This window comes from Staurois parvus, unplaced genomic scaffold, assembly GCF_062004578.1.
Source record: "Staurois parvus isolate SC_StPar_1 unplaced genomic scaffold, SC_StPar_1.0 ptg000365l, whole genome shotgun sequence".
Classification (NCBI taxonomy): Eukaryota; Metazoa; Chordata; class Amphibia; order Anura; family Ranidae; genus Staurois; species Staurois parvus.
In genome coordinates this window covers 1,818,591-1,839,765 of record NW_028318161.1, presented here as the reverse complement: position 1 = coordinate 1,839,765, position 21,175 = coordinate 1,818,591, and the positions used below count along the sequence as shown (strand labels likewise).

The following is a 21,175-nucleotide window of genomic DNA, read 5'->3' as shown; positions in this document are numbered from 1 at the left end:
TATATATATATATATATATACACAGTATCTCACAGATACAGTGTATATATATATATATATATATATATATATATATATATATATATACTGCATCCTCAGAGCAGTTTTCTTTTTCCAAACCTATCTTTTTAGCATAAACCTAACTTGCTTTATATATCTGCCATAGGAGGGAAAAGACATTCACTACTTTACATTGTAGCAAAGTGTAATTTCTTCAGTGTTGTCACATGAAAAGACATAATAAAATATTTACAAAAATGTGAGGGGTGTACTCACTTCTATGAGATACAGAATATATATATATATATACTGTGTATAGGCAGGGATTGGACAAAAAAAGAAACACTACATGATTTGCAGGTGTGAGAGTGACATGGTTTCGTAGCATAAGTAATGTAACCGCTGCAAAAGTAACTGCAGAGCTCAATCTCAGTCTTCACAGGAGAGAGTTCTGCAGTCACTTTTGCAGCAGTTGTTTTCTTATTCTGGGTCACAATTCTGCACTAGGTCCTTTTGTCTCTTTCAATCAGTTGACCGTGTTGAAGGTGACATTTTCCCAGATACTGTATATGCCATCATAACCTTTGATACTGTACTTTGCGACATGGAAAATAAATTGGCAACTTCACAGAGACACCAGCTAAGCGCCACCAACAATTTGCCCTCTTTGAAGCATATTACTAGCAGCGCACGCAGTGAATGATGAAAGTGTGGCTTCCCATCTATTGGCCAGGTGTCTCATCACACAGTGGAAGCAAAAGAATATTACATCATTTCCGCTTTCAACGTGAAACATGTTGTCACTTTCACACCTGCAAATCATGTAATGTTTATTTTGTCTAACCTGTGTATATACTATGTTATATATGTTATGTACTATGCTATGTGTCCCTGAAACACGCTACTGAAACGGCGGTTGGAATCACAGCACTGAATTTGGGGACGCAGGCATCCAACACACCCAAAAGTGTGTCAAATGCCAAGCCATATATACATATGTAATGCCATACCAAATATCCTCAGTGCATTTTATTGCAGAACAAGCCTTAATGGAAAAGTTAGTGGCTTAGAAAAATCTAACGTACATATTTAGTGTATGGATCATTATTACCCACATTGGAATAGTGGTTACATTTGTAGCACGGCTCATATTTTGAACAGCTCAGTACCATTAATTGTATTATTCTGTGTTACTTACATTTTAGACTATCCAAACAGTGTTCCATACGTTTATACAGTCTGCATATTGGTGCAGTTGCTGACATGATTCAAATTGAATTCCAGGAAAATATTTGGATAAACTTCAAAACGTTCAATAAAGTTCATTGCAATTTGCATAGACTTCTGTATGAAGTTGCAAAGCGCAATGAAATTAACAGTGCAAATCGCACTTATATGCAGCTTTGAAATCGTGCTGAAGAAGCCACAACAGTGTGAAACGGGGCTTAGTAAATAAACCCCACAGTGTACAGCTAGGCAGATGACACCTGTATTTCTTGGTTCAACAATGCAGCTTCCTGTATCACCTCCAGCCTGCTCATTGGATAGTAAAATTAATATCTTTCCAATTAGCAGGGTGGTGTCAAGAAAACAGTAAAGCTGAACAAGGATGCAGTTGCGTGATGTTCCAACTTGTACAATGTGGGAGATTTCATTGGTCAATCGCAGTGATGCCCCTGATTTAAAGCACACCTCTACATTGGAAATCAGCTTTTGATAAACACAAGTCTTCTTCATCAAGATAGGACATCTAAAGTGAAATATCCCTGACAATTCCATTCTTAGTGATGTGACTTATCTTTGGTGAAGTATTATTAAATGGCATTGTCATACCAAACATTTGGTTCAGTCTGGACCATGGCTACTTGCACTGTGCAGATGACAGGTTCTCTTTTTATTCACACAATGCACACATAGTATTTGCTCCAGCAGCACAAATGATGATTGTTGTGTCACCTGAGAAGGATTTCCAACCTTCACCCACAGGCCAGAAGGATACGTGACAGACAATATTTCTAATCGTCTTGAGGTACATAACAGATGAACAACAGTTTATTTTGTACAAAACAGATGCCTAGGCATTGAAGCTGGGCTATTAGTGACATTTAAAAAAACATTTTAGGATGCACATATTCTTTGTATAGCAGTAAGATCCAACACGTTTAATTTCTTTTTTGTTTACATAAATAAAATATTTAAAAATACTTTAAAAATGCCTTTTCCATTTTTTTATTTCTCCATAAATATTTTTTTTCTCATAAGGCTCAGTGTTTTCTGACACTTTTTTTTTTTTTTTTAGTTTTCCTTTACATAAAACTTTTACACTTGTTTGACAGTGCCAAACCCTTTATAACAGAACTGATGAGACAAAACATTTGGAAACAGTAGCTAAATAACAGACCTCTTTGTTCTGACTTGAATTAAACCCGAGAAGTAAAGTCAAGGATTTTTTTGGCTTAGAACAAGAAGTGCAGACCAACTTTTTTTTTCCTGTGCACTGAAAAAGTCACAATGATATAGATCCATGTACATTTCCACCTGTGTTTCGTTTTGTGCAATGAAACAAAAAGTAAACTCAAGTGTGGTATCATGCAGAACTTATTGTAGCTATGAGAGATTATAATAAGTTCCCTGAAATGTAACTGCAAATAATATAAACAAGCATTAATAAACAGAGACATGTAAAAAGATAAAATAATGAGAAACACAAGTACAAGATTCAATAATACAGAGGATGTAGCTGAAATAAAACTCTTTTCTGTGTTATATTATATGTAAGCATTATATTTACAAAAGGTTGCTTGTATCCGCAATGGTTTGCAACATAACATATGATTTGGGATTTCTTATATACAAGAGCCAGTCATCAAAAGGTGCAACCATTCTTACAAAAATAAGCTTTGCTCCATTGCAGGCTCTATTTTTTACACATACTCTGCTTTACCTCTCTCACATTCAGTTATAAAGATATGGTCTGTGCTGCCTACATGAAGATATGGACTGTGAAGTTTGAAGGAGACATCTTGAATGTGGGCCATGGAAAACACAAAATGGCTGACATAGTTATCAATTACGCATGTGGTTGTTTGCATGGTAGAAAGATTTAGCTGATGTATATTGTTTTACTTCAGAAGCTTTATGCATGATGTCTTTATTAGTCTATACGCATTGTGAAAGTTTGTAGACATGATGAAATTAATACTAGAAAGGTTTTAGAATGGGTAGGTTGCCTTGACCTTAAGATTCTTCATGATTTAGACTGTTGGAGGCAAAAAGCCCTCCTTGAAGGCCATCTGTTAATATCTCCAGCAAGGCATTACTACACCAGTAGATGGGACTCTGAGAAAGATTGTTCTTTTGCTTTTAGGAAAGTTGGTAAATAAGCAACTGGTGGCAGCCATTGAGCATCCCCAGGGAATCAGTGGAGAGGAGAGAGGCATCTAGAAGGCTTTGGCACTGGTAGAATAAGTCTTTGCATGGATTAAAGACTATGCAATGATGAGGCAGCGACAGGTGAGTAGAGTCCATATGGGAAGTTCTCATGGCACACAGATGAATAAAGTGTTTTCATTTACTTGTGCAGGATTTATTTTATACTTTTCACTAGTGGTTAGTAAGTTATGCTGCAGTGTTATTATACCCACCACCTATGTGCCTCCTCAATGTCAGCACTATAATTTATGCACGCTAATTACCTACTAATTCAATCCTAGGTACATTTACTGGCTGCTGAAAAACTTATGGTCTACTGTTCACCCATGAATAGTGAGGGAAGTCATTTTGTGGTGCAAGGACCCATAACCTTTGTATGGAGGGACTGCTAATGTCAAAGTATGATCATGACAAGTCAACGAGCCAATGCTTTGCATCCCAAAAAGATTCAGAACCCAAAAAAAGGTACATTATATTCTATAACTGCGGTAACCCAAAACACAACTCCTAGGTAGAACCTCTGGAATAAACCAATATTCATAGCAAATTATGACTGCTATGGCATGAAGTGCAATGATTTTAATTAAATATTTGCATGTCCCACAAAATGCACATTTAAATAAAGGATCGGGTGCAATAGTGCTAGGGCATGATAGTGTTTTTAGTCAGGAGAAATGGAAGGGTCCATATATCCTAACACATGTTAATCAAACAATTGTTTAACAGCTACATGATTGTTAAAAGGGATCTCAATACAGATACTTTTCAAGTTACATAAGACCTGAATTACTGAAGTCAGACTTTACACAAAAATGCAGTATAGGATTTTTGAAAGTCACATAAAGGATAATCTAAGTGTGGTTCTTGTACTGTATATTAGATAAAAGGATGTACAGAACACTAAATAAAATGATGGCATAATGTGTGTGCACACCATACTCTGTAACTTAGTGATCACATCAAGTGAATAACTGAACACTCCAAATGAACTGCAAAGAATTCCTGCAGAGTCTTCTCCATACTAGATGACAAGTTGCACTAACAAGCTACTGTCATAAATGGTACAAAAGAAAATGTTCACACGAATGCATTCAATTTCCTGTAACAGTGATTGGTTTCCTTTTGTATTGTTTTGCTTTATATCAACCTTTTTAAACCAACCTCACATTGTGAACGCAGGCACCACCAGAAGCTATTGCTCCCTGTAGACCCCATGAGCACCCAACTCTAAGGCTCATTCCTAACAACAACAAAAAACTTCAATTAGGAGCTGAGGCACATCTTCATCATATCACTTAGGACACCAAAGTTCATGCGTTGGCTCATCTTTCACTTAGTGAAAAAGTTAGCAATTACCTACTGTACATGCCCCAAGGTTAGGGTCTTTCGGGACAGCTGAAGCCAATGTTTAGAAAGCCAGTGAAATGTACTGGCACATGATGCTGCCACTCTAAGGCCATTTTTTAGGGTGTTTTTTTTTTTTTTTTTATGCAATGCCAGGTATACGTTACAAAACCAACTTGTTCAATGGTTGACTGAACAAATTGCACAGTATCTTTATACTAGCTCTAAATATCTGCTGCCTCATAAGCAATTTTGAAACTATAAGTTCCATGATCCTTTGCCAGCCAGAAAATGTAGCTCTACAGCCACAGGTTACCATCATCTGCTCTATCGGTATTTAAGACTCACACAGAGTTTAACAATATTAGTATTTGTGAATAACGAGTCATAGTAAACTCAGAAGCAAATGGCGGGTGATTCAGTGGTTTACTAGTGATAATGTGAACTAACAGTTAAAAATAGCACCAAGTTTTGATAAACACCCTGCTTAATTATCATGCTGTACAATAACATTATTTAACCCTGGTGCAGTTTTCTGTATCTTTAATGCAATTAAAATGAGCTGTTTGTCATGGATTCTTGAGGGATCATTTCAAAGTACAAATAATCCAAATGTAGCTGAGTACTAGGGGCTCAACCCCCAATGTTTCCCTGTATCAGTAATATGTGGCACAACACTGTTTTGGCACATTGAAACAATGGCTTCTCTGCATTTTTATAAATAGTTTAGACATAAGAAGGTACAATTTTATACAGTATGGCACAGATCTATGACTTATTGTGTATAAAGGCTACTGTACACTAATGGCGGAGTATCCTGACTTTGAAAAGAGATGTTTTTGTAGCAGCACATAGGGTGAAGCACTGCAGTGACGCAGATCCTTGTAGATTGCTTGAACAATGCACTACTATCCTGGGTACAGTTTACACACTTAACCTTTGGAATGATTGCTTAGGACAAACTGCACTACACTCTAGCAAAGCAAAAATGTAATAGTCCTCTGTCGCTATACTAACAGATTGCACATTTCATTAAGCTGCTCGTAATGTGCAAAATCAGGGCCATCATGAGACAGTTTATGGAGATACTAGACCAGTTTTGTACTTGTGGGTATTGCAATTTATCCACAAAAACATGTTGCAGTTTGTTTATTGTCTAAAGTAAAGAAATAAGACTTAGATAATAAAGCTGTTTGCTAAAGGTTGGTAAAATAGGCAGAACATATCAGCCCAGCCTTTTCAGAAACAATTTTACATGTTTACCAGGGATATAATATAGGTAGGAAGATAGGCTGGATAGTCAGGTTCAAATAGCTGTTTTCCATCGCAACCAGTAAATCATTAATAAAATACTCAAGAGACACAATTATTAAAAGTTGGCAATCATCTTAGGAACAGTCCAAGGTAAGCAAATATGTTACTGCTATAATGCGTAAGGTCTTAACAAAAAGATTGTGTTACCCAGCACATATATATAAGCGTGATGTCATATGAAAGAAACCTAATTGATCTTCAATCAAGATTCTGTACTCCAATTCTGAGGTGAAAACCCAACATTCTCACAACACGGGTTCTTGTATCCCTTTGTAACCTAAGCTTTAAGGAGAAGAATCCATATAACAGAGAAGTGAAATAAAAGGCCGATCACTAGCATGCAAAATCCTTACAAGCCTCCTTTACATAGTAGAAGTTACATAGTTAGGGGATCAATCTCTACTGCACAACAACATCACATTCTGGCACTCCTCTTGTCTGTGCTTATGAAATGTATGATCATGCGTTGCTATGTAACTTCTGCCCAAAGCAGTAAAGGATTTTACACACTAGATCTTGTCTTCTTTCATTAATTATTTATGCTTCACTGAAAGCACTGTATTACTTTTTATCATTACACCTCAACATCATTTTCAGTAGCACTATCCACAAGAGAAAAAGCTGAACACAGTAGTTTTTGAAGTGGATCCTTTTTCCCCATCCTCAAAGTCAAACTATAGAAACTTGCTGAGCTGATCCCATTTTGCGAGAAATAAAGCAAATTATACAAATCTAAACTAAGAACATGTTATTGCCTTAAAGGAATTCTGAAACCCCAAATTAACCCAATTAAACCTTCTACTTCTAGTCATTTCCTAAATCTTTTGTTTTTAGTTTTGGATAGAGTGACCGAGGGTTAGAACCTCAGGTCAGGTTTAAATTGTTTTGTGTGCCCCCACTGGGGAGATTTTTGCCAACTTCCTGACCTGGCAGTCAGAAGAACAGGAAATGATAGAAAATATCTCTAGGAGATATAGAGACAGCAGCAAAAACAATTTTATTTTGTTAGAACAGGGAAAGGTTAGAACCTTTTTTTCTGGCTTTTATTGCTGCCCATGTTTTTCTGCCCTGCTAACCCCTGTTTCTATAATTTCTCTTCTGGGTTCACTGAGACAGGAAATGAGCATATTCTCACTAGTGTTTTCACAAACAGCAATAAAACCCCAGCAGAGGTCACAACTCTTTCCAAACTAAAAAAATACCTTTGGTTGTAGTTAGGCTTTAATGCTTTAATGCATAAATCAAACAGAAAAAAAACTTTATAGCTGTGGCCTTTTCTATACTCTAGATTTAGCAGTATTTAAATGGCCAACTAGAGGAAGAGAAATAAATAAATAAATATAACAGGTTAACATCCCTGCCCAAGTATAACATTTGATTTAGAACTGGTCCTAAAATGTAAAACATTTGTGTGTATACATCCGCGTACTCTGAATCTAACACCAGACAGAGAAACCCAAGGAGGTAGAAAGTCCAGATATGCATATTTCCATGAAAGCTAAGTGTTGCTACCAGGAAGGTGCATTCATTCTTACGGCACACTAGAACAGCTCAACCTGTTAACATCCATTTACAAAAGATTTACTGATCTTATTGCGCAATCAAGTTATAAAGGCTTTACATAGCTTCCAGGTATTGAGAAGTAGGGCATAAACATAAACTTTGTACATAAAGAGAGGCACAGTTTCAAGAAGAATTGCACATGGCCTATAATTTTATTTTATCGCAATGAATGCAGCCTCAGCACTGCAACCTTCATGCTCCCAATTTCAACAGTTTCAACAGATGTTGAATTATAATTTGATTCTGTCTCAGTATATAGTTGATATACCGCAATGTTAAATTGACAAGGATTAAAAAATAAACATTTTTTTAAATTAGTTGTGCTCTATCTGGACAAAAAACATTTGTTGTTATTCCCTGAAAAAGGAATATGATACAAGCTTACCACTGTAGTTTTTGAAATGTAAATACTACAGTGTAGTTCCCTCTGCTGGCTATAGCCACATTACATTCATTGTTCATTCTGTTCATATGATTGTCACAAGTTCATTAGGTGTAATACACCAATGAGTAGATATCAGTGCACCTATTGTTGTGTGTGTGTTCTTATGCACTGAAATCGCTTACAGTAAGTTACTTATTACATTGATCTCTTCAATCCAGAAAACATCTTTTTTAGGTAATAGGATGCAGCTTGTAGACATGCAGCTCGTGCCATAAGAAGCTTCTTCTTCTCTCATTGATATGTCGTGTATTTAAATCATGTGAAGAAATTCCAATGGACTTATTTAGTAAGGCAGTGCAAGGAGCAATGCTGATGTTTAAAGTGCAGTAACCCACTGCAACCAATCACGTTTATCTTTTTTCTATTTCACGCTGATTGTTTGTACATTTTTATGGGTTATTGCCCTTTTTATGTTGCTCTTTACGTTGTCAAATAAACTCACAAGTATGCATTAATCATAATGGTAAAAATATAACACAAAGTTATTAGCTACAAAGACTGACATCATTTAACGAACAGTAAGAGTGGATGCACCTTCAAATCTTGTGAGTTAAGCTTCTAATTCCTGCTGGTGGTCCATAAACTGCCAGTCCCAAGGCACCTGACACAGTATCATTCAGCACAGTGAGAGGTGGGTACAGCTGGCAGTAGTGTGCTAGCAGACTAGACTCAATCATCAAAGTGTTGTAGGAAATTATGAAGTGTAGCAAGACGATGGGTGAATGTAAAAACCAGCCAGACTCTACAAACAAAATGATGGGAGCACCTTGGGAAAGCAATGTGAGAGATGAAACAAAGGCAACTGTTTAATAAGCTCTGACACCATCTTCCTCTTTACTCTGGGGGAAAGCAGACCCATTTAAATGAATGAGCCTACATCGTCTGCAGCATGGAAAGAGGCACTACACTGAATACTAAATATGAGAGAAAGCAGAACGGGAATGGTGCAGAGGGATTATACAAAAGGAGACCTAAAGTGTTCATATATTTACACTTAAATAATGCAGTTACCATAGGAAGGAAGAGTGTGATATGGGTAGAAGGAATGATTCTTAAATAAAGAAAGAGAGGTTAAAGGGCAGGGAACATGGAAAAGCTAAAATACTTGTAAATGGCAATGTACAAGGAAACCCAATGACTTGCATTTAGATGCAAAGAGAATATGTAATACTTGTTACAACATATTTAAACCTCAAGCCAGCACCAGGACTGTAAGCAGTTATTTTAGCGAGCTGCTGCCCTTTAGGCTAAAGTGTTCTGCTGAGCACATGTGAAGCCTTAGGGATTTTACACCATAGACATTATTGCCATTTGGACAAGGAAGTATAGCACTAACCACTGGCTCTCCCAAGCAAGCATGGCTTCAGGCAGAAATGAGGATGCAGCATTGAACAATCACCAAATGTGTAAGGATATCAAGCAGCAGATCTGACTCATTTCACATGTTCTTTTAGTTACGAAGCTCACAGTGACCCCAAATAAAAATAACAGTGACTGGCAGCAAAAAAATAAAAGTTGCTGCTGATTTCTTCACTCAGCAACTGGAGTGACAGCATTCACTAACCAAAAAAGACAAAACAATTAAAACCATACTCTTTGGGAAGAACAGGAAATAAATATCACAATGTGATAGAAGTGTAACAAGCCATGTTTTATCCTTATCCAAGAACATTTACGGAATAGTTAAAGCAATAGAGGGACTGCACAGTAGCTAGCAGACTCACTGGGAATTACAAAGCTCTGCTACAGCTACAATAGTGGAGAATCACCAGGTGAGCAAGAAGCTAAATTTCTACTTTTTCTGCTTCATCATACCCTGTGAACAAACAGAGATTCAAACGATAAGAGTATTTAATAACTAGTGTAGGGTGCTATCCCTCTGTCCCATTTCCAAACACTGTTCATCGAGCTTAACACAACTTTTACTTAGCCTATGAATTCTATAAGCTTCCCCTGCCATTTCTTGTGCAGCAGTGCTTTGTTGAGAATGTGACCACTTTCAAAATAGTTGCTCTAGAGGAATGAATGAAAATGAGGCACGGGCAAACTTTTCAGCACCAGGGGGACTAGCGGCTCTTTGGCAGTCCCACTGGACCTGCAGGCATGGGAATGTAGGTTGATGGATATTGTGAAATGAAAGCAGCTTGTAGGTTTTGTTTGAGTGCTTTCCTTTTACCACCATGTTTCCCTCCTGAATCAGAGAGAATGTTCTTTTAAACAAAATGTGCAATTTCCACTGGAAACCAGGCGACTCAAAAAACGTGAGTGGTCACTAACATGGAAAGCGAGGAAGGTCCCAGAGTCTGAGAAGAGAAACAGTAAAAGTCTTCTGATTGTGAAGGAAACTCTACAGAGAGAGAAAATGGTTCATGGAGCTTTTCAAAGCAGAGCAGTTCCTGATGTCCGACGGGGGGGAAATAAAATGAAATATTTTAAGGAGTAAAAAGTTTTTGTTTTTAGTTAGTTTTCTAGTTTTTTTCTTTTTTTTGGTCCTTTCAAAGAATAATTGCAACAGTGCTTCTCCGAAAAAAGGTCCATCTATAAATATAATTTCTTTTTTTCTAATTTTAATACTCCTTTCTCAATATATATTTATATATTTAAATTTCTGTATTATTTTTTGAAAGGCGTCAACCTGCTGAAGTTTTGCCAGAATGGGGATTGACTTCTCCTAGGTTCAGTGAACTCAAAAACTTGTGGTTGTGAAATGCCGTCGGTCACCATATACTGTCCTTGGATGGCCCCTGGCTCCTGAGGCGGCGGGTATGCTGGAGGTACTGAGCGAGGGCAGCTGACACCAGCTGGAAGAAAAAGACACAGTCAGATATTAAACATTTTTAGAAAGAAGCAAAAGCAAATTTTAAATATGCTATAAACTCATGCAAAATAAAGACTAGTTGTTTGAACTGTCCAATTAGACTATTGACTCATCACATTAACTCCAAACTTCAGGAAAATTTTGTTTTTTTTGTTGTTTTGCATAGAATGGAGAATGAAGCTCTGCCTGCCTTTTTTGGCCATGTGCCTGTTGCAGAAATTTCCCCTCCCTTTTTTTTGCATTTGCTCCCTGCATCCTAAATGAGACTTGAGGGAATATCTCTCTAATAAGGGCACAACGAGCTATAAAAAAAAAACGTAAATAAAAAAACCCTCTAGGTCTAGATTTAGGAATGTACTTATGGGCAGAAAAAGATAAAAAGGACTGTGTTTCATTAACATTTTCATTTTTTTACTTCTGTCATCAAAATTTATTCACAATGATTTAGAAATTTTCCATTAATTAAGGCAAAAATATTTGTTGCCTTGGCCAGAGTAGTGTATGGTAAAAACCCTGGCAGGTTTTTTTTGCCACCTACGTTCCTTTGGGGAGATCTCTCTTTGCCTTCTGTCCTTTAGACACAACAAAAGTGAGAGGAAAATTCTCCAAAGTAATAAACATACATTCTTGGAGAGCTGACACAGAAAGAAGTGTCCCCATTGGAAGTCTCCTCTACTCATGTTATTAACCCAGAATTTTGGATTTTCTCTTACTTCCAGTTCAAGTGACAATGGCCACTATGATAAATACACAAAGTTAATATTACTAAGGGCTCGTTCACACTTGACTGTTTTACCGTCTCTTGCCAAACGCCCCTATAGCGTTTGGCAAGCGTTGGTCCGGCGTTTGCGGAGCATTTTCTAACGCTTGGCAAACGCTCCGCAAACGCCACATGCACAGTTCAGCGGCGGTTGCTAGGTGTTTGCCCCACAAGCGTTAAAAATGCCCCACAAACGCCTATAATAAAGTTTGGATGGTGTTACCGCTCCACAAACGCCCCGCAAACGCGTCGCAACCGCACCGCAAATGCCAGCTGGGCGTTTGCAGAGCGGCACCATAGACTAGAATAAGAGGCTTCAACGCCTCCTGACTCGTCCATTTTGCCGCACCACGACGCGCTGCGATGCTACCGCTCCTGTTAGCACAGCACCATGTGCTGCAATGGGCAAAATTGTCTGAGGTGTTTGGGAAGCGGTAAAAACACTTCCCAAACGCCTTTCTGAAAACAAAGCTAGTGTGAACGTAGCCTAACAGTAACTCAGAGGGCAATAAAAACCTATAGACAATATAGTAATAACTCTGTAAAAAAAACATTACAAAGCTCTATTACATGTACATAAGCCAATCAAAAACATCAAACTACCCCCATAAAAATACAGTTCTTACCCATACATATAAAAATTATTACCTAACAACCCACATATATTCACATATTTCAAAAATTATATATATATATATATATATATATATATATATATATCCTGCTCTAAAAAATAAGGGAACACTTTGAAAACACTTCAGATCTCAATGGGAAAAATTATCATGCTGGATATCTATACTGATATGGACTGAGTAATGTGTTAGGAACGTAAGGATACCCCATCATTTGATGGGAATGAAAATTATCAACCTACAGAGGACTGAATTCAAACCACCACAAAAATCAAAGTGAAAAATGATGCAGCAGGCTAGTCCATTTTGCTGAAATTTCATTGCAGCAACTCAAAATGGTACTCAGTAGTTTGTATGGCCCCCATGTGCTTGTATGTGAGATGACGGATGGTGTCCTGGGGTATTTCCTCCCAGATCTGGACTAGGGCATCACTGAACTCCTAGTGTCGTCGGATGGACCGAAACATGATATTCCAGAGGTGTTCTATTGAACTTAGGTCAGGCGAGCATGGAGGCCATTCAATGGTATCAATTTCTTCATCCTTCAGGAGCTGCCTGCATATTCTTGCCACATGAGGCTGAGCATTGTCATGCACCAGGAGGAACCCAGGACCCACAGCACCAGAGTAGGGTCTAACAATGGGTCCAAGGATTTCATCCTGATACCTATTGGTAGTCAGGGTGCCATTGTCTAGCTGAACGATGTTACAGGCAGCATAACATTCTCCATGTCTTCTCCAGACCTTTTCACATCTGTTACATGTGCTCAGGGTGAACCTTCCCTCATCTGTGAAAAGCACAGGGCACTAGTGGTGGACCTGCCAATTCTAGTGTTCAATGGCAAATGCCAATCGAGCTCTATGGTACCAGGCAGTGAGCACAGGACCCACTAGAGGATGTCGGGCCCTCAGGCAAACCTCATGAAGTCTGTTTCTGATTGTTTGGTCAAAGACATTCACACCAGTGACTGGAGGTCATTTTGTAGTGCTCTGGCAGTGCTCTTCCTGTTTCTCCTTGCACAAAGGAGCAGATACCAGTCCTGCTGATGGGTTAAGGACCTTCTATAGCCCTGTCCAGCTCTCCTAGAGTAACTGCCTGTCTCCTCCATGCTCTTGAGACTGTGATGGGAGACACACCAAACCTTCTGGCAATGGTACGTATTGATGTGCCATCATGGAGGAGTTGGACTGCCTGTGCAACTTTTGTAGGGTCCAGGTATTGTTTCATGCTACCAGTAGTGACACTGACCCTAGCCAAATGCAAAACTAGTGAAAAACGGTCAGAAAAGATGAGTAAGGAAAAAAAAGACAGTGGCCTCCACCTGTACAACCATTCCTGCTTTGGGGATCATCTCATTGTTGTCCATCTAGTGCACCTGTCATTATTTCATTAACACCAAAGCGCTAAAACTGATTAACAACCCCCTCTGCTACTTAACTGACTGGATCAATATCCCAGGAGTTTAATTGACTTGATGCTATACTGATATATATATATATATACACCTCCATGTAGCAAAACTTCATTGTGGGAGTTTCAGAAATGGAGCATTTCAATTCCTATGTATCCAACAGTGGAAATATCAAAGTGCATTTAACTTTCAAAGAAAATGGCTTCTGTTGTTATTGATACATTTATTGCAAGAATCTTGAAAAATATATCTTGTTACTGTTTGCAACAAGCTTATTATGAAAATAAAAAAGAACCACAATGTTATACATTCATCACGGAAAGAATCAGCAATTTCCTCAGATGCAGACATATCTAAAATGGCCAAATGCCAGGGTGAATAGTTGAAATGCTGGAAAGTAAACATAAACACATAATGCAATTTTGAATCTGTTGTTGCACAGCAATTACCATGAACACAGGCTTATTCCACAAATTAAACAGAACTGGTGGATTTCTTTATATCTCAATAAAAACCTGACAAGATTTCTAACCGCTCATCACTCTTTTCAAAACTAAAAACATAGTTTTAACTTTAGACAAAGTTTAAGGAGGTCTACATGCTTTGTATGTAAGAGACTAGAGAGTATATATATAGGTGTGTCTATTCAACATACTATATTTGTATGATCAGATTTGGTCAATGGTGTCAGCCAACATCCCCAGTCCTTTGCTTTTAGTTCCTGGCCAAGGGTAGTGAGGCAGATGCCCAGCAACCCGACATTCACTTTTGGCCCGCCACAACTTGACCCTCATCAAATACTGTAGTCAGTTTAATTTTGGTTATTATTCGCTCATTACCTATCTTTGGATATTCTTGCAAAGTTTGATTGGTAAATGTAGAGAGCCTATACTTACTGCACTGATGCCTGATAGTGCACTAGTTTTATCTGGAGTTAAGTGCTGCTACTTTTATATTATAGTTTATCCTACAGTTCTGCATTTTTACCCTATGGAATCTAAACAACTACTGTTCTGTTTTTACCAGCGTATGTTTTCTTCACTCTCAAATAAGTACAAAAGCCTCCCTCATATTATTATTTTCTCTTCTGGTTGAAGGTTATTATCCTAATGTTTTAGGCTTTTTTTCTCAACTGCTTCACCAAACAAATAAGCTTAGGTCAACCTCCTGGATGTCATCATCATGTAGCAGATGTTGGTCTCCCAGCTGAGCTCCTGTCAGCCCCATCCACTTGACACTCAAGAAAGTCCGTTCTGAAGCCCATAGGAAATCTGCAGAGTTTATTTCTTAAAAATCAAGAGGTCCAGTATACACCAGAAAGTTAATGTGCTACAAAGCCTTACACAATTTTCTCAATTGGTCAAAAGTTCTCAGGCTATTGTTATATGCTTTCTACTCTTCTGGTCGAATGTTTTTAGGGCTATTTTCTCTTAGGATCAAATGTTAGAGAATGCTACATTTACCCTATGAAAGACAATGTCAGTAATAGAAAATAACAAGCGAACCAATAGAGAAGGGATGTGTGCCACTTAGGCTATAAGGGAAGGTTGGTCCTTTGTCCACCGCTGGGAGTACCAACCTGGGTAAGCGCCAAACGTTAGTGTGGACAGGTGATAAGTCTCAAAAGCCACACATCAAGACAGTGAAGTTAATGGCAGTCTCAGCCTGGGCTCCTGCCAGGCCACGCCCCTAACATGGTTCAATCCACCCCTCTGAGCTTAATCATGTGGATCGATTAAGTTCTGAGGAGCAAACCGCATTGGGTGCATGGCCTGACGGAAGCTTAGGCTGAGACTGCCATTTACTTCACTATAGGGGGTCTGTCTTGATGTGTGGCTTTCAGCAAATATCACTCGTTAACAGAAAATAACATATTGCACATTTTAAAAATATTATGGGTTTTATTTGTGTCTTTCACTGTAAATATACCTACAGTTTTATTACCACATGCCAAGTTGCAAACCTGTGTCCAAGTGTTAAAATTTGCTTTGACTTTTGTCATTAAGGGGTTAAACTAAAGTGTTTAAAAATCTTCTGTTGTTTTATTACATAGTTCTTTTATTAAGAAAAAGTCTTTTTTTTAACTTATTATGTGATTTTTCTTCTATCATTGGGTATAACCAGAGGGCAGCATAGAAATTGGAGAAATCATTTGGGAATGAGACATAAAGGCAACATAATAATGAGCAATTATGAATGTGAAATTAATTATGTTTTCTTAGCTTGAAATGTGTAAAGAATTAATATCTATTTTACACACCAGAATGGATGCAGTACTTTATTGTGGCACCTGAAAACCTGCTAAGCAAATGCAAATAAGATGCGTTACGATGGACTTCTCCATTTGCAATACTGCTATCTAGCATTAGAAAGGAGTATGCAGATGATCACATCTTTTCTGTTCTTGATTTATGAACTCAAGGGCAAAAGGAAGAGAGGTATAACTGTTCAGCAGTCTGACGCTGAGTACACACTATAAGAAAATCAAAAGATAAATTCTGTATGAGGGACAATTAGTCAATTATCTGATTGTCAGCACAGTGCTTTCGACAGCCGATTCTGACTGTTCAGACCAAAAAAAAAAAACTAATGTGAAAGCTAGAAAATTTTTATTGTACGTGAACACAGTGTCCAACTTTCGCTCAATACTGTGTACAGTAACCGTATAGAAATAAATGAATGGAAAAAAATGTGCATTATCAGAAGCAAAAAATGACTCGGAAGAAGGTGGCAACAAACATAGAAATCATACACAAGAAAGACCATTTGCCTTTGTTGTTCGAGAATACGTTAATACCACTGTCAGTTACATCATGATGCACACCTTCGTGGAAAATTGGATGATCGTTCTTCCAATTTTCTCATAATGTGTACCCCACTTAAGAGGTGCTTAAAGCATATCAAAAACTTAGATGCAATAGTTGCATGAGTTTTCCTTTTTAACACTTTTTTCCTTTATTTTAACTTGGTAATCCTGCCATTAATACAGAATTTAGGAAGAAAGTGTGTGAGGACTACATAACACTGTGTTAGGACTACATAACAGCTCCCTCTCTTATTCACAACAGGGAGAGGCGCTTTGTAGCCCAGATAGCTGGAAAAATGCTAACGGATAACTGTCCAGAGGGGGAGTGCACAGGAAGCTTACAAGATTTCTGGCTGAATGAACAGCTCTTGTTGCAAATCTTGTATTTGTCAAATAGATATAAAAAGTCCAGGGCTTTTTTTCAGTGTGAATGCGGGGAAATGCAGTTCCCGCACCTCCAGCACTAAATGTATATAATGGCAAGGGGTTAGGGGTGTTCTGGAGGATCTATTGATGCTGGCTACTGGGGGATATATTGTTGATGAAGGGGATCTATTTTTGCAGGAAGGTCTATTGTTACTGCCAGGGAATATTTTTGAAGGGGTCTACTGTTGATGGTGGGGGATCTATTGTTGCTGGAGGTGGGTCTTATGTTGCTGGGGGGTCAATTGTTACTGGGAGAGACCTACTGTTTAGGGGGATCTATTGTTCCTGGCTGCTGGAGTGTTTATTGATGCTGGATGCAGGGAGATTCGTTGTTGCTGCCAGGGGTCTATTGTTGCTGGGGGAAGGGGGTATATTTAATTGCAGGTGATCCATGTGGTTGAGGGATCTATGGTCACTGGGGGGGGGGGGGCTATTGTTGCTGGCTGCAGGAGATCTATTTAACTGCTTCTCTTATTATCATTAAGAATTTCCATACAATTTACTTAGCACTACAAAATGATACTTGGTTCTGTATACTCTAAGGCCTCCTGCACACAGGATGTTTTAAAAATGCTACTTCTCTTGGCAGCAGCATTTTGGAAAAAAAAACACCTGACGCTTGTGAAAATTTTTTTTACAAGTGTTTAGGTGTGTTTACAGGCGTCAAGTGCTTGGGTGTTAAGTCATTTCATTGGCTAGAATAATAATTTTTTCTAGCCAGTGACATGAATTAATGCTCAAGCACTAAAGGTGCCTAGAGTTAACCTCCCTAGCGGTCTGATTATGTCCATATTTCTGTGCTCAAAGCAGTACATTTTTTTGCATGGAATATGTATTTTTTTTATTGTAGGCCTGTAATTTTTAGGAATAACTCACTGAAATCTGTCCGAACAAGAGACTAGTAAACATCCCGGGTATGTTAAAATTTGAAACACAAAATCATAAATTATAATTTATTAAATAATCATACAAAATAATAATATAATAATAAATGTAATTAAATAATATAATCAAACAAAAAACACTGAAATTTGAAATATAGCGCCAAGGTCGCACATCACTGAGCAAAGTTGCAAAATCGTTTTCAGTGTCTGATGACGAATTTCCCCACGAATCATTATCACTCGATTCTGCAAGTGGTTCTGATTTACTATCGCTGTTCTCTAGCTGCTCTAAAACCGCTTTTGACCTAAAGGGACACTTTTTGGACGCCATGTACGTTTCTCAGTTTCCAGGCAGAAAGAACAGTAAAAATGTAGGCAGGGCACAGGACAAAGCACTAGGGACAAAATGTATGTGAAATGGTTTGATACAGTAATGTTTTACTATGTGATTTTAGTGATTTTAGTGAATGTCACTTTTACAACTTTCAAATTACCCGCCAGTTCTGTCCCCGTACGTCCCGACGTCGCAGGTAACAGAACCCAGAAGATAGATGCTGGCATCCACCAGAGGACATTGCAGGGGACACTGCAGGAGGGACATCGCGGGAGCGCAAGACAAGGTAACTGATGAAGAGATCCCAGAGCAGCGCTGCAGGGTATTCCTGAGTGTAGCTCGGGGTTACCGCTTGTGGTGCTGAAACTTTACCCCGAGCTACACTCGAGAATACCACCAGGGGTGTTAACATGCGTTTAGGTGCATTTAGTTGCGTGTGCACGCGTCAAGTGTTTTTTCTGCCAAAGCACTACTGCTCGTGGACGCACTGGCAGTGGAGTTTTTTTACAGCTCCTAAAAGCCCTTGCCACTAAAAGCTTCTAAGAGTCTATGGGTGCATGGACACATAGAATAACATAGAGGGGCATTTGGAAGCTGTATAAAAAAATGCCTGATGCCCCTAAAAGTGGTTGCAAAAATGCCCTGTGTGCATGAGACCTAAAAGGGTAGCCCTGGGAGGTGGGCAGAAGGTGGAACCAAGGAATTTTGCTCGGAGATGGGTACAAGGCACAGATAATGGCTGACTCGGAAAGGGCGAGTTTCAGCACCTATTCTCTGAGAAAAAAAGTCCTGAAAAAATCTTTGAAAAATTTAATGTATAATAATGTTTTTAAAAGTATATTTAACAGACTAAAAGGGAGCAAACTAGAAAAATTATTATTAGCGTTTATATGCACTTTAAAGGACAACTCCATATAAATACAAAGACCAACCATGAATACATAACAAGGTAAGCTGTTTATCTCTGTCAGCTTTTACTGTGTGTGTTTGGATGGACTATCTGTGATCAGCATATCAGAAACCTTCTGCCTGAAACTCTGGCACAACAGCGCATAAAGAGACTGGGATTGCTTTACAAAAGGCAAATAGGATTTGCAAGGGAAAGGTGAAGACCTGCTGACTTCCATCATCCAATTGTGTGGAAAAAATACTTCATGTGATTGAATATTCTTTGCAAAGTGAATTTTCTCCAAATTCACTAAGCTTGGGGAAAACTTGTTTGCAAAATGAAAAATCCCTTGCAAAGTGAACAGCCTATTTGCCTTCACTAAATCAATGCAAGATAGTTCTCATTGCAGCTACACTTCATTAAAGTGCTATAGATATTATGGAAGTGCTTTTTTTAATTCTTTTTTTATTTCTCCAGTATATGGTACAGGATGTAATTCAAACCCCACTCGCAGTTTGGTCAATCCAGCACAATACGTCACAGAAACATTTAAGGCTAATTTATGAGTAACAAGTACCATAAAGGATAAAATCATCCTCCATGTCCTGACTGATTATAAAAGATAGAGGAAGATGCTCCAGGGATTGTTTTATGGCAGGGTTTTTGTGTGTTTGGAATATAAGTTGTGGAAGCTCAAGCCCCTTGTTGATATTTCAAATAAATTATAGGCACGGTCACTGTAGGATTTGCAGTTCCATGCCAAGTTGAGAGTTTTAGGATACATACTGTACCTATAGAGTAGGGGTGTCAAACGGCCAGCCCCCCAGTGGTTGCAAAACTACAAGTTCCATCATGCATCTGCCTTGGGAGTCATGCTTGTAACTGTCAGTCTTGCAATGCCTCATGGGACTTTAGTGTGGCAAAAGCTGGAGGGCCACCAGTTTGACACCCGTGCTATAGAGCAAAGCTGGCCATAGATGGATTGAAGTTTGGCCAGTTCTGCAGGGATCAGCCTAATTTTGATCCATGTGTGGCCACTACCACTCAACAGAAGTTGATCTAACAATTGATTTCTGTTGAATCAGCTCCCTGCTGTCAAAATACAATGTCTCAGTGGGTAGGATTGCTCTATCCACTTCAAGTGTGTGGATGGAGGAATTGGTTCCATTTGAGCCATTTACAGCAGGGGTCTCCAAACTTTCTAAACAAAGGGCCAGATGATTATCCTTCAGACCTTAAAGGGGCCGGACTGTGGCCAGTAGGAGTAGAAAATGTTCTCGCATCAGTAATAAAGCCCCATCATTGGTGTCAGTGAAAGGAATATGTGTCCCACCATTGGTGTCGGTAAGGGAAATAGTGCCCCGTCAGTGGAGTCAGTGAGAGGAATAGTGCTCCATCATTGGTGTCAATGAGAGGAATAGTACCCCATCATTGGCTTCAGTGAGAGGAATAGCACCCCATCAATGGTGTAAGTGAGAGTAATAATACTCCATCATTGGTATCAGCAAGAGGAATAGTGCCCCTTCATTGGTGTCCATGAGAAGAATAGTGCCCCATCAATGGAGTCAATAAGGGTAATAGTGCCCCATCATTGGTGTCAGTGGGAGGAATAGTGCCACATCGTTGGTGTCAATGGGAGGAATAGTACCCCATTATTAGTGTCAGTGGGAGGAATAGTGCCCCATCATTGGTGTCAATGAGAGAGGAATAGTGTTCCATTACTGGTGTCATTGGGAGGAATATTGCCCCATCATTGGTGTCAGTGGGAGGAATAGTGCCCCACTGTAGGTCTCAGTGGCATAAATGATGCCCCATTGTTAATGTCAGTGGGAAGAATAGTGCTTCAAGGGCCATTTAAAGGGAAGCAAAGGGCTGCATCTGACTGTAGTTTGGAGACCACTAATCTATGGCCAGCTTAAGACTAGCGGCATTAATAAAATGCCAAACTATGTACACTTACTGAACTGCGCCAAAAACAGTTCTTGGTTAGTGACCCCCCCATATTGTGTTCCATGGAAATAATCTATAAATTCTTCTGCAAAACAAGCAGATCACATAACATGAAACTTAGTTTTTTTTAAAGTAATCCTTCTTTTTCAAGCAAAGGTTTTCATATA

General features: G+C 38.7%; 1 protein-coding gene across 2 annotated transcripts in view; it reads right to left on the bottom strand.

Annotated features, from left to right (window-relative positions):
• Positions 1-1,862: 1,862 nt before the first annotated feature.
• Positions 1,863-21,175, bottom strand: part of ARHGEF9 (Cdc42 guanine nucleotide exchange factor 9) — a 490,351-nt gene continuing 471,038 nt past the window's right edge. The window contains exon 15 of one of the 2 annotated variants that reach the window (XM_089685190.1): positions 1,863-10,899. In XM_089685190.1, coding sequence (XP_089541316.1) covers positions 10,712-10,899 — 188 coding nt within the window. In that variant the 3' untranslated portion in view covers positions 1,863-10,711. The remainder of the gene's footprint in view (positions 10,900-21,175) is intronic. The other variant, XM_089685191.1, reaches the window with a different exon arrangement.